Raw genomic sequence first — 15,978 nt, 5'->3', positions numbered from 1 at the left:
AACACTGGTTGTGTTTCAAAACCCATTGATAGTTCCCTGTTGTATGACTATGTTTAGCCTGTGTTCTGGTCCTCTCTTTCCCCAAGTGTCTCTGGAGGAGGGGATCCCTCACTGAATTGCTCCAAGGTTTCTTCCATTTCTCCTCTAGTGAGGTTTTCAGGGAGTTTCCCTTGTCTTCCTTGAAGGTTTAGGTTGGTTGAGGGGCAGTTCTATGGGCAAATGTGAAGCCCTTTGTGACATTGCTTGTAAAAAGGGCTATACAAATACATTTTGATAGACCCTGTTGCCCCATCTGCTTGCTACTAAAAACACAAGAAGAATCAATGCTCTCGTGTGTTTCGGCTCAAAGAGCATTGATCCTTAATCATATCTGGCACGTGATCATATTGATTGTAAATCCGGTGGGTGTGACATGCAAGTGCTAGATCATCAACAAAAACTGTGATCCAGTGAGTTGGAAGCACATGAGATTTTACGTACCAACTACAATCGATAGCGTTGTCATTTTTCTCACAATCCTTTTCCTGATGATATCCAACACAGCCTGTGACAACATCAACAAAGATCGAAAACGGAGTCAAAAGAGTGCCCGCCGTCCAGTGCACTTCTAAGACGGTAAACAAAGCATACCTCTGAACCTTCCAGCAGATCCAGGGTGTGTTGGTAGGTGGAGATGGCCCGTCTGGTGGCCCCCAGACAGACCAGGGTGGCAGCAAGCCCTTCGCACATCAGACACTGACCCCGAAGATCTCCTTCGGGAAGATAAAGCACGCCAGGAAACAGCCGAACGAGGACGAGAAGTGCTTCATGAGGACGAACCAGAGGTCATAGATCACCGTGAGCTTACCTGCTCTCCTGAGAGACTCCAGAGCTGTTTGGTAGCAGATCTCTGCTGGCTGGTAGAGTCTCATCTGGCTGTAGGCGTAGGCCAGGTTGGCCATGCTCTCTCCTTCCCCTTTCCACTGATCCAAAGCACCTGCAAGTAAACATGACTATGAATACCAGTCAGGGTGTGCCAGGTGTAGTGACTGTAAGTGTATGAAGCATCGGGACATATCCAGCAGGATGAACAGTACATTTATAGAATAATTCATGTATGTGTGTTTAGACTGTACCGAACAGCTGCACTGCTTCAGTGTGATAAGACAGAGAGCAGGAGAAGAGGCCCTGGGCGTTCTTCACAGCCCCCAGGTTCTGCAGCAGCACGGCTCTCTGCGGGCACTCATTTGTCTGTGTGCTGCAGGCGGACAGCGCTTCCAGAAAACAGGCCTCCGCACGGCTAAACTGACCCAGGGCGCAGTAATGCAGCCCCACGTCAGTCAGCAGCTGGTCTGAGTGAAGGAGAAGCATCCTCATGCAGTTACTGCCCTTTTCACAGTCATTGTAGTGGGTATGAACTCACTGGTATAATCTCAGAATGAGAAGGGTGCGTTATCTGAAACGTTACCTCTCAGCTTGACATCACAGCTCCCGTCCTCACAGTCCTGCAGGCAGCCCTGCAGAAGCTGCATCACATGTCTGTCAGACGCCTCACCGCTCAGTATGGTGTGTTTAGCAGCCTCCTGAAGAGCCATGGCTGCGTCTTCCCTCCTGCCAGCTCGCCTGTAAGCCTTGGCAGCCTGGGCAAAGGACTTACCCGCCACGGCCCTTTCCCCCAGGGAGACCCAACAGTAGGACAGTTTGATCAGAGAATCCCCCAGGCTGCTGGGACTGTTCGGCTTGAAGCTTCTCACTGCCTTCTGAAGGAAAGGCAGGGCCTTGTCCAGTCTTTGCAGTCCCTCGTACGCCAGACCCATGTTGAAGTAAAGATCTCCATCGTCCACCCAGCCTGACTGCTTCTGTACTTTCATGCATCTCAAAAGGCACTTTAGGCCTTTCTTTGTTTTGCCTGCGCCTATGTACCCAGCCCCTAGGTTGAACAGACAGCAGTACTGTTTCTGGAGGCAGGAGTCTTTACTGGCCAGTAGGAAAGCTCTCTTGTAGTGGAACAGTGTTTTATGATGAGCAGCCTGGGTCTGAACACTCTCTGTCCTTCCAAGTCTCTGTTTTTCAACATCTTTATATGTGATCCTGAAGTTAATGCCAAACATCCCAGAATAATCTATAATCTATAATTCTAGATTGAGTTTAGAGTAAAACTAGTAATTACAGTGACATGCCCATGGTCAGGACTAAGGTAGGATCCTGAGCAATACCACAAACTTACCAGCTGTGAAGGTTTGTTGTTAAACCATTAGCATTTTCTTCTACTCATTCTCATCGCACTGCTAAACAGAAGTGTTTGTCGGTTCGCTGCCTGTTCAAGGGCAGTGTCGGAACGATGCTACTAAGCAACATGAAACCCACCCACAAACATTGGCCGGGTTTCCCAGATTTGTTAAGAAGCTCTTAACGCTATCTGGAAAACCCGGCCATTGTGTGTTTGCCCCTGGTTACTCTATGACGAAGATTCCACTGTGTAAACATCCCACTCTGCAGTGCCAGTTTGAAGACTTGAGGACAGGTGGACTGTGAGAATGTAAAACATTTTTGAACATACAAGACACACACGCTTTATTATGAATCATAATCTTCGACACAAACAGGAATCTGAAGAAATCCTTACATTTTAATTATTTGAAAGACAGGCAATGTGTTTGGCAATGATGTGATACATTTACAAAAGAACACGTAAAACAATGAGTACGTTAACCGACATCTAGGAAAGTTGAAATCAAATCTTTCTGCAATACGTCAAATAAATGTCCCTCAAACTGTAAGTGTGAATGTCTTATGTAAAGTATGTGTCTGAAAATGATACATTTGTTTGAAATGTGTGTGAGTGCGTATTTTAATCTAAGCCTACACTGAAGGCAACACATCTGATGCAGTAGAACCAGTATTTCTCCAACCAGGAAGAACAGATGAAGTGAGGTCCACATATCACAAACATCTGGTCGGAAACATAACGTTTACATTTGAAATGACAAAGGACAAAGTAAAATGTACAGAGCTTTATACATACAGAAGGAAAACTAAGAACAAGAATTGTTGTTGTCAAGACATGAATGTTACATTTCCGTTGTGTTACAGATACTACTGCCATACGCTTAACAGCACATCACTATAAACCAATAAGTGCCTTTGTATACTTATAATACAGTTCTGAGATCAAATGAACGCCAATGCAAGAGAATCTTCTAAATCAATGCACCTTGTAAGACAGTCATAATATTTGTTGCCACCAGAGGGCAGAAACAGCCTTGCACTGCTGACAGGCATAACTAATGGCTGTCTATCTACACCAGGGTTTCTCCATGACAACAGTGAGAGAGCAAGCCTGTCCCTAGATGGGAGGGGGTCGGACATTCGTCTCCTGATTGACATTTGCTGAACCAGACACTATGTAAGTCCTTGGAGGTAGAGTTCTTTAGCTCATGGTGATCATCTCATATTTGTCCTTGAGACTGCTGTCTTCGTCCTCTTCCTCGTCATCCTCCTCCTCTTCCTCCTCGTGGGGCTTCTCGGGCTGTGTGTGGTGCAGCTCAATGAACAGGAAGTAGACGAGAGCCCCTGCCACGCCCCCGGCCATGGGCCCTGCCACAGGAATCCACCACCAGTTGTCTGCAGTGCTGCACATACAAGGACATGCGTACACACACAAATTAACAAAGTATGTTTGTTTTTTCTAAAAACATCAGCAATTTCTATGAATTCCGTGTATTTTAGTCGATTTCTTTAGTTTTACATGGCTGTTTGGTTTTGACAAGGGCAGCCAACAACCATAGACTTTCACTATAATTCAATAGAGTGGAACGATGCCCACCATAGCACACTATAAGCAGGTGACACTGGCTGACACTGGATCAGTTGTCAGCATTGACTGCATGGGATGAATGCATGTGGGGTTATATAACACATGAATCGATTTCAACATGTGTTTTTTGCTTAGCAAATATCAATGGAAAACCCTATATAGCAAGCAGGGGAACGAACTGAACTGAGGCAGCTCATCCACTAGGTGAGACAGATGGAATAACCAGAACGTGAAGCCACCTGAAGACGTCCATGCCCCATCCGGCCACCGCAGTGAAGAGCCTGGGCCCAAGGTCCCGGGCTGGGTTCAGAGGGTAGCCACAGTTCAGGCCCATGGACACCCCAATGGCCATGATGACCAGGCCGATGGCCAGGGGCTCCGTGCCTCTGGGGGCTCCGATGTTTTTGCCATCAATAATGGCCAGGATGCACATCACCAGCATCCCTGTCCCCATCACCTGAGGCAGAGCAACGCAAAACAGTCTCATTCAAAACCTGCCGGAAAATCTGTCGTAAAAGGCATCATGTGCGTTTCGAAACGTCACTTTTAAACTGCTTTCGGGCAGTTTTGTCCATTTTAGAGAAAACGCCTATTTAGTTTAGTCATAGGATTCAGATCGAGGGAGCCAATGACGTGGTGTAGACACTCACTGATCTGGATCCACACTACATAGCACTTGTTTGTTTTTGAAGGATCCGGAACAACCAAAAATGGGGCTAAGTGTAGAGCTGAACATCCAGAGAGTGCCAAAATGGGTCATTACACCCAAAACTCAGCTAATGAGACAGGCGCTCTGTCAGAAAGTAGGACAATCAATTTGCATTAACCACATTTCCCAGGAAAAGAAAAGGGGGTTATTTAATGACGGAACTGGAACAACACAGGGGTCATCTGTCTCCGATCCTGTCCTACCTGGTCTATGAAGCCACCCAGGACAGACAGGTGCCTGGACGGATAGGAAGCGAAGATGTGAGCCGTGGCATTGATCCCCGTCACGGACAGGATCCCGTTAGTGTACTCCATAAAGGCATCTGCACAAGGGACAGTTTGACAGAAGCAGTTCAGTCGCTTGAGCATCGGTCATTGTTGTTCATCTTCACAGTCAAATAGATGCTCAATTAATGTTCGACACAAATAAATACATATATTCGAAAGTAAAGTGTGATGAAAGTCATCTACAAAGAGTGTTTGTGAAGATACCCCTGGTAATGAATTAACCCAATTGACCCGATGTGTCCCAAAATCTTTAAACAACATGTCCTGTGGCTTCAACATTGCCTATTGTGCTGTAATGGTTTATTGTGCCATCTGCTCCATGGGGCACATTGGGGAGTAAATCGGGGTAAGTTACCTATAAACAGAAACCTCACCATAGTACAGTCCGAAGACTGCTGCAGCCCCAGCAAAGGCACCCAAGAACTGAGCGATCACATAGAGGGGAAACTTCCAGAACTTGAGCTTGCCCAGGATAACCATGGCGAGAGATACGGCAGGGTTCACGTGCGCCCCTGGGACGGAGGGCAGAGCAGACAGTGAGAGGAAGGTGGGGTGGGGAAACCGGACAAATTGGGGGGGGCGGAGCCACAAGAGCCAGCAGTAGGAAACAGCAGGCCAGGCGTTTCAGGTTTTTGTTATAAACGTCTCACGAGGATGTGACTGAGTTCGATGAGATAAGGAACTGTGAGTTCATGTAAAACAAGAAACAGCCCTTTTGAAAAGTCACAGTGTGGATTTGCGTGTGTTTGTCAACAGTTTCCTGTGAGGGGCGTTGGGGCTGGATGCTGTCATAGAAAGATGGACATGGGGGGAGATCGATGGAGCTTACAGGGCGTTTAGAGCCTGGGGTTATGGATGACCTCAATGAAGCCAACACTTCAAATGTGCCGGGGATGAAAAATCAATGGCTAGCTCTCATCCATCGGATCTGGATGACGTCTGGCACGTTCTCCCTGACTCGAGTATAAGTATCACTGGACTGAAGGTGGCACATGGCAGGAAACAGCTAATTCTGATGTAACAAGAACACTTTATTAACTTTGTTACCGTGGCAACACGCTTAGTCCGCTTGACTTATTAAGTCATTTTAATGACATATAAACTGTGTATACAGTATGGATTGTATCTATCACAGATAATACAACCATAGAACATTTTGAAAAGCACAGCACGATCCTTGAAATAAAGATGTCATCTCCCATTGATTTAACTGAATGCCAATACCCCGGGTCGAGGGGAATTGATCTTTGCCAGCTCCAATTAATATCAATCCATTCATTACATAATATTGCACATGCAAGCTTTTATGCCACGCTCTCTGAACACACAACTACAAATTATCTGCTCTGTTTGATTTGGTCTCCACCAAAACTACAAAGTTTAATTGATTAGGTTAAACTTATTTTCATCTACTCAGCAAGGAAATCACAATGAACCTACTCAATAAAAGCTGAAAGCAAGCCGTCTACGACATCAAAAACTTCAAAGGGGACAGAGTTGGTACAGAGTTGACAATTCTGAAGAGCCCCAATCTGAGATATTTGTGATGACTCTAATATTTTGATTTACCTGACACTCCACCTGCCACATATACTGCCATCATCAGTCCAACAGAGAAGCCGATGTGGATGGTAAGCGGTTCCCCCAGGGCATTGCGACTCAGGACAGACTGGGCCACAGAGCCACAGCCGAACAGCTAACACACAGATGGAGCGAGACAACGAACAAATAAACACAAATACATTTTAATTTAAATTGACAGGAAAGAGACCACCGCAACACCCACTGGATCAGCGTTGAGAAGCAACGGCAACAAAAACGTCAACATTTCAAAATAAAAGTAATCTCGAACATCAAGCTTTACTCACAACCAGGACGAAAGTCCCAAGAAATTCAGCCAGGAACTCCTTGAGTATCCCATGCTTCAGAGCACAATGTTGCCTCATCGTTCTCTTGTGTTTTATCTCCATGTGCTTCTGTGCTACCTCTGCAGCCAGGACTGACAGTTGACTAACATACTCGGAAACCTCTGGAGTTCACCAGACCCCCCCCACCCCCCACTAGACACCCATTCAACACACACCATCGACCTGTTAGTTCGTGTTCACCACCCTCACAGTGCACATCCATGGAGTCATGGATTGGAGGCCCAAGGGTACAATACTGCATGTGTCAATTTGAAAAATACATTTTAATTTAGGTAGTTTTACAGTTATGAGATGCGTTCCTGTCAACAGTGCAGTATTCTGCTTTGCAGATAATCTATAATAAGTGCAGTCATACATACAAACAGTATGGAACAGGACATTCCTACAAAAGGCAAACACAGTCATAGTTGGATTAGAGGTTTAGGGACTTTAAACAATTATTCTTCAGCATGTCCACTTCACTCTACTGACTGAAGTTAAATACATCATGATTCAGTATGTATTTTAAACAATCAAATGTTTTGAAATACGACAAGCTCATTGTGTTTCATCGTGTTGTCAACATTGCTCCATTTGTTCCACTCCTCACTGGTTCCTCTGGAGGTACGTCAATAGGTGTTTAGAAATACAATTTATAAATGCAGTTTAGAAATGCCCACTAGAGGCCACTCTAAGCAAAACATTAAGAATTCACAACAAGAAACAGGCTCAGAGAAACGTCAGTGAGTGAGCGTTATCCACGAGGCTGTACAGGCAGGGGTCCTCACAGACAGAATAACTGCTTCTCATCTTTCCAGTCGTTGAAGGTGCATCGTTCAGTCCGAGATGCAGTCATCCACATCGTCCGTGTGATCTTCCACTATCATCATCAGCGGGGCCGATTTCGCCTTCCGCCTAGTGGAGTAAGATTGTAACATTTGTTGTCTTTAAGAGCAAAGCTTTCAGGTAATAAGTATACAAGATGAATCATTAATCATCTGGCATTAACACAGACAGACAGACAGAGAGACAGACGGACAGACAGACAGACGGACAGAGAGACAGAGACGGACAGACAGACAGAGAGACACAGATAGACAGACAGAGAGACAGACAGACACAGACAGAGAGAGACAGACAGAGACAGACACAGACAGACAGACAGGGGGATCACCGTATTTCGTTGCGCAGAGCGTAGAGCTGGCTCTGCAGCTCCTCGCTGCTCTCCGCCTGCTCGTCCAGGTCTCTCTGCAGCTTCTTTTTGGCGTGTTCCAACCGCTCAATCTCCTCCTCCGCCTCATCCATCTGCCTTTTGGCGGTCTTCAGCCTCTGGTTGAGCTGCACAGGAGAGGACAAACAGGTGAGACAGCCAGGAGTCGTCCCATCCAAGCCCCAATCAAGTCTCTTCGCAGCACCGTTTGACCCTGGGTGTTTGAACACAGCCTCACCTGGTCCTTCTGCGTCTGCACAGACAGGTGTTCGTCCTCCATCTGCATCATCATCTCCTTGACCTTGCGCTCCAGTTTGCGGTTGGCCTGTTGCAGGTTACTGTTGTCTCTGATGATACGAGCAGACGGAGAACACATTTACATTTACATTTAGTCATTTGGCAGACGCTCTTATCCAGAGCGACTTACAGTAAATACAGGGACATTCCCCCCGAGGCAAGTAGGGTGAAGTGCCTTGCCCAAGGACACAACGTCATGTGGCACGGCAGGGAATCGATCCGGCAACCTTCTGATTACTAGCCCGACTCCCTAACCGCTCAGGCGGGCCCTAGCACGATCCCTGCATTACACAACGGTCTCGACGGGGCCGCACCAGAAAATAACCCTCACGCTTACAAACCTTGTCTTCAAATGAACACAAGTGGACACCAGGGAGGGTGAGAAGAGGACAGTTGGACATGCTAATAAGCAACCCGAGGAGACAGTTAACTACTTTTACTATCGACTTATCTCATACAACCAACATGCATTACCGTAGTTCATTATACTGCCTTATAGGTGTTTTCAGCATGTTTTTTAAGTGTGCTGAAGACTTATTTATGTGCAGTGGCTTCACCTCTCCTCCACCTGCAGCTTCTCCTCCAGCTCCTGGATACGGGCCACCAGCTTCGAGACCAGGCCGTCCTGGGTGGCTTTCTGGGAACCCTCCAGGTAAGAGACTCGGCCCTTCAGGTCTTTATTCTGTGGAGGAGGGAGAACACATCGCAGTCGCTATGGAAAACTGGGCTTGGTGGAAAGAGGAAACGGGCTTTGGTAAAAACAGGAAACGAATCACGTTTCTGTTGTGGTCAGCAGGTGTTAACAGCACTGCACCTGTCTCTCCAGGGTAATCTTATTACACTCCAGATCCTGTCTGGCTGCTCTCTCCTGCAGAAATTCACCCCTCATCTTCTCCAGCTGTGACAGAAAAGCAAGAACCAGTCAGGAGACAATCGGACACCCCTTTACATTTACCCTGTCAGGTTTACAACAGAGTGATGTTATGAAAAGCATTGTTCAAGTGGTGAGGTTTCCTGGACAGACGAAATGGTGTCTGGTCTAACTTCCCCAGTCAGACTGTAGGCAGAATCCAGACTCTACTCTGTACTGGATGAGCTGAGGTGGTTAGTCGACGGAGTCTGAATAGCTGCCCCGATTAGTCTGCTTGTTTTTTGTCTATTTAACAATGTAATATTGTGTGGCAATTAGCAACAATCTGCTAGCATACACGCTGGCCTACTTTACCAGCAAGCTGCATAGAGAACACGGACACATCTCAGAGAAGCATTCAGCATTTCACATAAACAATCCGTCTGAGAAAGGGGGGTTGGGGGGCGCGGTGAAAAGGGGGGGGTTGGGGGGGCGGTGAAGAGGGGGGTTATGGGAGAGTGCTCAGACTAGAAACAAAACTCCTTCCTCCCGAGTTTCACAATCTGCGGCTCAATCAGCTGCTCTCAGCTTGCGAGGGGACAGGGGAGTGGTGCAGTTCATTCCCTGAGGCTGAAGGAGACGCCTACACGGCGCTGAGTGAAGAAAAAAAAAAACGTCAAATGAGAGCTAAAGATGATGTGGTTTGTGTGCGACGGATCTAAACCAGCCTGCTCTTTGCCCTTGTCCACTCTGTTCATCAGGAGGTCTGCGCTGGTGCGTTCCTCACTCAGGTTCTCCTCCAGCTGAGATATCCGCCCCTGGACAGGAAACACACCACACACACAAGCTAATGTACCGTGCGGGACTCCCTCTACTCCTGTTGTTGATCTGAAGACTGCAATATTTGGGAACATGGTAGAAGTGGCACGTTTGATGAGAAAAGTCCGATATTTGAGTACACACACACACAGGTCTGTCCACTCTAGTCAACTGCAATGTGAGCCACCCGCTTCTCTGTGACCTTGCAAAGAGTCAACCATTGTCCTTGTCTGGTGTTTTGTCATCAGCAATGCAAACAACACTAAGGTGTCATTGAGATTCTGCAACCACCACTCTTTCTGGTACCCTTATAACATTCAGTGCATGCAGGTAGAAACACAGGTAAAACACCCTGAGAAATTGAACTATTCTACAATGAACCGAATCTGAAAAATGACTGACTTCCCAGGGTGTGTAGGAGATGTTTGTAAATGTCAGATCTGTGATTAACAAGTGTGTCTGTTAATCACAAATCTGACATTTACAAATGACATCCATTGGAAAATATGTATTTCTTCCTGATCTTGGATGTATTTGGTGACTTGTAGTTGTGCACACAGTATATACCTCCAGGATTTGGACCTGTTTGGCCTGCTCTTCCTGGGCAGCTGTGCCCCTCTCCTCCACCTCCTCCACCCTCCGGCCCATCTGTCTGCTCGTCTCCTGGGCGGTGTCCCGATCCCTCCAACACCGCTTCAGGTCCTCCTCCAAGGTAGACAGCTGAACACACACACACACACGTAGGATTGTCCACATTGACAACAAATATCTCTCATTTACCAATCCCAAGTTAATCACATAACACTTTGAACTCAGTGAGACACTACTACCTCATTTTGAATTAAAAACAAATATATTTTTATTTAAAAAAAATCCTGTTAGGGGCTCACAAACAGCATAAAACAAACACCTCATCATCTCATAAAATGACATTAAAACAAAAAATGTTTAAACAATTTTACGTTGAAACAGTTTCTCTGCTAATCATAACATAGGGCGGAACGTGTACTAAAGAGGGAGAACGGCGACCACACCTCTTCCTGCAGTTTGTTGGCAGACTGTCGGGATTTGTCCAGTTCTACTCCCTTTTCCTGCAGCTGTTTCTGCAGCGCTGCCAGCTCCCTGAAGCTCGTCTCCCTGGCCTCATCGATCTGGGCCTGCAGCCTGCCTGTGGACGTCTCACTCTCCCCTACTAGGTCACTCATCTGACCAGAAACACATCACACAGGTGGAGAAGGGTGGGGGAAAAACAAAAGAATGTTTGCTGTCTGGTGTCATCATCTAGATTCCACAGTTTTAACAGGAATTTAAGAGAGGCCATAAGGGGCCATGCATCAATACGAGATCATCCAACCACACCTTCATCCTGAAAGAACTTGTTGCCTTTGGTGACCTGGCTCTGGTTCCCTCTCCACCCACCCACCCTCACCTCCTCCTGCCCTTCCCTCCTTCATTCCACGAACCTGTTTCTGCAGCTGTTCCACACATCTGTCCTGCAGCTGTCTCTCCTCCTCCAGACCGCTCTGCCTCCTCCTCAGATCCTCCGTCTGTCTCCTCTCCTCCTTCAGCTTCTCCTTCGTGTCTCTGTGTTCATGGTTGAGTTGGGTAAACTCACTCTGACCATGAATGAGGATGAGGGACAGAAGAGGAACGCACGTTGAAGATGTGTTCAATGAGGCTGATCAATTCCCAAACCTCTATAGAAACCCATGAGGATGAATGTAGGGAATTTCTGCTTTATTGGGACAGTGATTAAGCATAGGAAATGTGGGAAGAGAGAGAGAACTGTCTATGCTCCACAACCCTGGTCTTACCTGGATGTACTCGAGCCGCACAGCCAGGGCGTGGTTGGCCTGACATAGCTCCTCCTCCTTTTCTCTCACTTGCATCAACGTTTCCTCAACATGCTGTTTCTCCTTCTGCGGAAGGACAATGAAAGAGCCTCCTCTATTAGAAGCACCCGTCTTGCAACATTGAACAACATTTTTTACATGCCAAGCCTTCTACTATGGCCTCCATCACCCTCCATCTCACCCTCAGCTGGTTGGACCTTTCCTCCAGCTGGTTCTCCAGGGTTCTGGACTCCTGGATCATGTGATTGAGGTGATCCACCTCCCTCTCCAGGTCTTGCACCTGTCCTCTCAGCTGCTCCCTCTCCTGGCTCAGCTCCATCACCTGCTCTTGGGCTGCTCCGCTCTCCTCCGCCACCCGAGCCTTCTCCCGGCCCAGTAGACAGTTACTCTGAGAAGGAAAGGCTAAATTAGCCTCTTAGCTCGACGTTATGGAAGTGAGATGTTTGGGCGGCTTCGGTTACCTCTTTGACTTTCTCCACGAGCAGTCGAAGCTCCTGGAATTCTTTTTCATACTCCTCCCTCAGAGAAACCATGTCCTTGTCATGTGTTTCCACCTCCTCCTTCAGAGCCCCCTTGAGGGCGGTCAGCTCCCTCTCCCTCCAGCGTAGCACCTCCTCCTGCTCCTCCTGCACCTGCAGGACCTCCTGAAACTCCACACGCAGCTGGGCCATGTCCTACCAAAAGACATATCAAAGAGATAACAAACCCGGTCGATCAGTGACAAAAATGGGGGTCCGAACACACTGTGAACAGTACAGGCGTGTTTTGATGAGTAAACCGGTTTAACCTTCAGAAGAACTTCGTCCTGGATCCTGTCAGCCTCGGACGTCTTGGCTTGGTCCAGCTCATCGTGCATCTCAGACAGCTGCTGCTGCAGGTCCTTCATCTCCATCCTGGATTTCTCTCTCTCTGCCTTCATCTTCACAAGCCTGGCAGACACAAACAAGTGGATATCCTCAGCAGATGGACCCCCAAATGTGCCAGTCTGAACTGAGTGTGTTTTACTCCAGAACAGATGTGGATGATGGTCCTGTACTCACTCCTGTTTGGTTGTCTGAAGTTCGGTCTCCGTTTCAGCCAGTCGGTCCCTGAGTTTAGACAGCTCATCCTGCCTCGTCTCCAGCTCCTCCTCCAAGCCCTTCACGTTCTCCTTGGCCTTCATACACGCGTCTGCTAGACTCTTCTCATTCTGCGTCGCATACGTGGACATAAAATGGTGTTATTTGTAGTGACGGAGCCCTTTCCCTGGAGACGCCACGTCGAGGATGAGCGACTCTCCAGGATGCGGACGCGTTTCTGGTTCTCTTCTCCCTAAACTGCAGCGGTTTACCAGCGTTTCATCCTCCAGTTGTTTCTTCAACTCTGACACTTGTCTCTCCAGAGCTTCGCCTTTCTCCTGAAGTGCCTTGGCCTCAGCAGCAAAGTCCTACACGATACGGAACAAATAAATACCCTATAAAAAACACAACAGACACAAACCCAACAGTACAAGTTGATGATGCTCATCTCAACTCTTACTTTATTCTCCGCCTCCACTTTCTCTGCAGTCTTCCACTTCAGCTGGCCGATTCTGTCAAAAACCAAGTTGACCTTCTTTTGAGTGGTGGAATCATTGTCAGTAGTCCTGAAACACAACAACAATCTGTAGATTGAAAGGCATCATCGAGATAAGAGTATAGATATGTAATCTACAATCGCATTTATCATGCAATGATGCATCCCATTGTGGTTTCATGTTGGTTTAATATATTGGGGATCATTGGGTTTATGGAAGCTGTGGAAGTAAGTCATATCACACAGATAAAACAGCAATTCCTTATGGATGTCATGGATGAAAACTAGTGCCAATTCACGTGGAAAAAGGTGAACTTTTTCAGATCCCTAGGTAAACTAAATATGAAACAATTGATGATAGGTTTATTTCCAGTACCTACCCATCCTTGAGGTAAGTGTACAGTATCTGTTTGGTGGTTTCTGCATTCGGTTGTGGAAGAAGCTCCTGCCACCCTTTCAGCAGATCTGGAGTAACCTGATGAGTGCACAGCACAGTGTTTACCAAGTACCCAGCTGTGTGTTCCACTAACTGGTGTAGTACACTGTCTGTTTTACCTGCGTGTCTCTCTCCTCCGTGGATTCATCAGTGGTGTTGGTGGACTGGGAGGCTTTGTCCCCTCGGTACAGCACTTTAACTGCTCTGGGAGAAGGTTGCTCCTTGTCTTCCTGTCCTCTGTAAAGCAGCGTGGTGGACTTGCTGCCTCCTCTTCTCTGTGCCAGTAGGGGCACCTCTCCAACAAAGAACCTAGCCCTGGGAGACCCGGGGACAGCCCTGGGAGACCCGGGGACAGCCCTGGGAGAACCGGGGACACTGGATCCCCCTGGGGTCTCCCCCCTGACGGCAGACAGGCTGGAGGGGTGTAACGGCTGGCTGCTGTCCACACTGCGTGATCTCCTCTGGTCCTCCGGGTCGATCCTGCCCCTGCGGCCACAGCGCCCCCTCCTCTGGGGCCTGTCAAACTGGTCTATTAACCTCCCCACTGAGGGGACGGGCTCAGGCTCCAGAGAGCTGGGGGACATCCGGGTGGCCTCGGCCTGGTCTCTGAGAGCCCTGCATGGGGTAAAAGCCTGGTTCTGGCCCTGGTTCTGGGCCTGGTTCTGGGCCTGGTTCTGGGGCTGGCTCTGGGGCTGGCCCTGGGGCTGGCTCTGGGGCTGGTTCTGGGGCTGGCTCTGGGGCTGGCTCTGGGGCTGGCTCTGGGGCTGGCTCTGGGCTTCCACTGACCCCTCAGCTGGTAATGGGATCCTGACTTTGGGCAGAGCTGCCTGGGCATCTCTAAACGTGGGGATCATGTTTGAATGTCCCATATGAGTGGGAGAGGGGACTCGGAAGCTGTTATCAGGGTCGTACGGGCGGAGTAACTCAGGATGCCTCAGATAGTGAAACCCAGTCGGAGATCTTGGGAACTCTCCCTGAGAGCCATACTGATCCTGATTAAGAGCTGCTCTTCTATCCCATGAGGGACTGCCCCGTGGGGATCCCCTGACCATGGCAAGGCCCTTCTCAGACTGGAGGCCTACGACAGAAACATCCCTGAGACACTCCTGGCTGCCATAGCAAAAGGGATCTTTGCCACCGTTGTTCACAACCACATATGGATGACCTTTGATCCCTTGGACTTGGACTCTGACCCCAAACTGGCCTGTGCTGTCACCCTGAAGACTGCTTCGAGGGCTGTGCTGCTTGTAGTCCTTCTGAGGCAAGCCACTCCCCCTGTGGGACTCCATCAGTGTGTGCAGGGGGGAGGGGGGGGGGGCAGACTCCAGGGAAACCCCTGACCTCCCTAAACTCACAGCTGGTCAAAAAACACATGCATTTCTTACACATGATGTTAGCATTGTAGACAATACATTTTAAAGCAAAAGGTCTATGCACGTGGTTTCGAGTAGTTTGATCTTCAGCTGGTTGAAGTAGCTCATTAGACTAAAGGCTATTAGAGAACAATGTTGTGACAAGAGTACCTCACACGCAGCTACACAACAATACAAGAGTAAAAGAATACAGACACAGTACATTGATGTTATTGTTCTGTGAAAACAGGTCACTCTGTGTGCGAATCACAGAGTACAATTGTACAGCGAAATTGAGTCAACTGCAGGACGACTTAACACTGGCAGTGTTTCTCCTAAAGACTGTCGTCATAGTTTATTCGACGGTACTTGACCGAAGTGATTGTTAAGCAAGTAGTTGTGAAACACATCAGCAGCAGACCCCATCGTATCTGTTTAATAATATTGAAACGAGATTTTGAAACTTTCGAAAATTATAATTGGATTATGCACGACTTTATTGATAAATGCCATAGGTTTAGGTAGCCTAAATGAGCATGTTATCATCGTAGCCTAAACAATGGTAGACACATCTCTGTATTTACCGTAATTACAAAACGACGCTGATCCATTTAGTAAAAATTTTGATTAACCTCATTCAGCAAAAATTACCTTTCAACTAACTAGCTCTATAGTTACTTTATTATAACTTCACAGTGTTCCGTGATAATTGGCTTACCAGTTTGCGTAGCTTCAGACTTTAAGGAGACGCGCTCCTCCTTGCGCGAGAGTTGTCTGACGTTATCTGAAGTTTCTCTCTCTCTCTCTCTCTCTCTCTCTCTCTCTCTCTCTCTCTCTCTCTCTCTCTCTCTCTCTCTCTCTCTCTCTCTCTCTCTCTCTCTCTCTCTCTCTCTATCTCTCTCCCTCTC

General features: G+C 47.7%; 2 protein-coding genes across 3 annotated transcripts; both read right to left on the bottom strand.

Moving 5' to 3' along the window:
* Window positions 1-2,871: 2,871 nt before the first annotated feature.
* On the bottom strand, window positions 2,872-6,878 carry LOC124476253 (aquaporin-9-like). The gene is made up of 6 exons (XM_047033218.1): window positions 6,661-6,878; window positions 6,362-6,488; window positions 5,167-5,304; window positions 4,709-4,827; window positions 4,036-4,253; window positions 2,872-3,611 (listed from the first exon to the last, which is right to left on the bottom strand). The coding sequence occupies exons 1-6, from the start codon at window positions 6,760-6,762 to the stop codon at window positions 3,410-3,412; spliced, it is 906 nt and encodes a 301-aa protein (XP_046889174.1). The 5' UTR covers window positions 6,763-6,878; the 3' UTR covers window positions 2,872-3,409.
* An 86-nt stretch (window positions 6,879-6,964) lies between these two features.
* LOC124476251 (cingulin-like protein 1) lies at window positions 6,965-15,891 on the bottom strand. 2 transcript variants are annotated; one of them, XM_047033214.1, is made up of 19 exons: window positions 15,789-15,891; window positions 13,838-15,075; window positions 13,663-13,757; window positions 13,247-13,352; window positions 13,059-13,154; window positions 12,769-12,917; window positions 12,516-12,657; window positions 12,190-12,402; window positions 11,910-12,116; window positions 11,690-11,794; window positions 11,339-11,491; window positions 10,910-11,080; window positions 10,443-10,595; window positions 9,785-9,874; window positions 9,021-9,104; window positions 8,764-8,888; window positions 8,148-8,256; window positions 7,874-8,037; window positions 6,965-7,614 (listed from the first exon to the last, which is right to left on the bottom strand). In XM_047033214.1, exons 2-19 carry the CDS (start codon window positions 15,005-15,007, stop codon window positions 7,536-7,538), a joined length of 3,411 nt encoding a protein of 1,136 aa, XP_046889170.1. In that variant the 5' UTR covers window positions 15,008-15,075; window positions 15,789-15,891; the 3' UTR covers window positions 6,965-7,535. The 2 variants fall into 2 exon arrangements, with proteins under 2 accessions (XP_046889170.1, XP_046889172.1); XM_047033216.1 differs by having other exon boundaries at window positions 13,247-13,298.
* Between the last annotated feature and the right edge of the window lie 87 nt (window positions 15,892-15,978).

This window comes from Hypomesus transpacificus, chromosome 14, assembly GCF_021917145.1.
Source record: "Hypomesus transpacificus isolate Combined female chromosome 14, fHypTra1, whole genome shotgun sequence".
Classification (NCBI taxonomy): domain Eukaryota; kingdom Metazoa; phylum Chordata; class Actinopteri; order Osmeriformes; family Osmeridae; genus Hypomesus; species Hypomesus transpacificus.
Note: the sequence above shows the minus strand (reverse complement) of the source record. Positions and strands in the feature narration are given on the sequence as shown.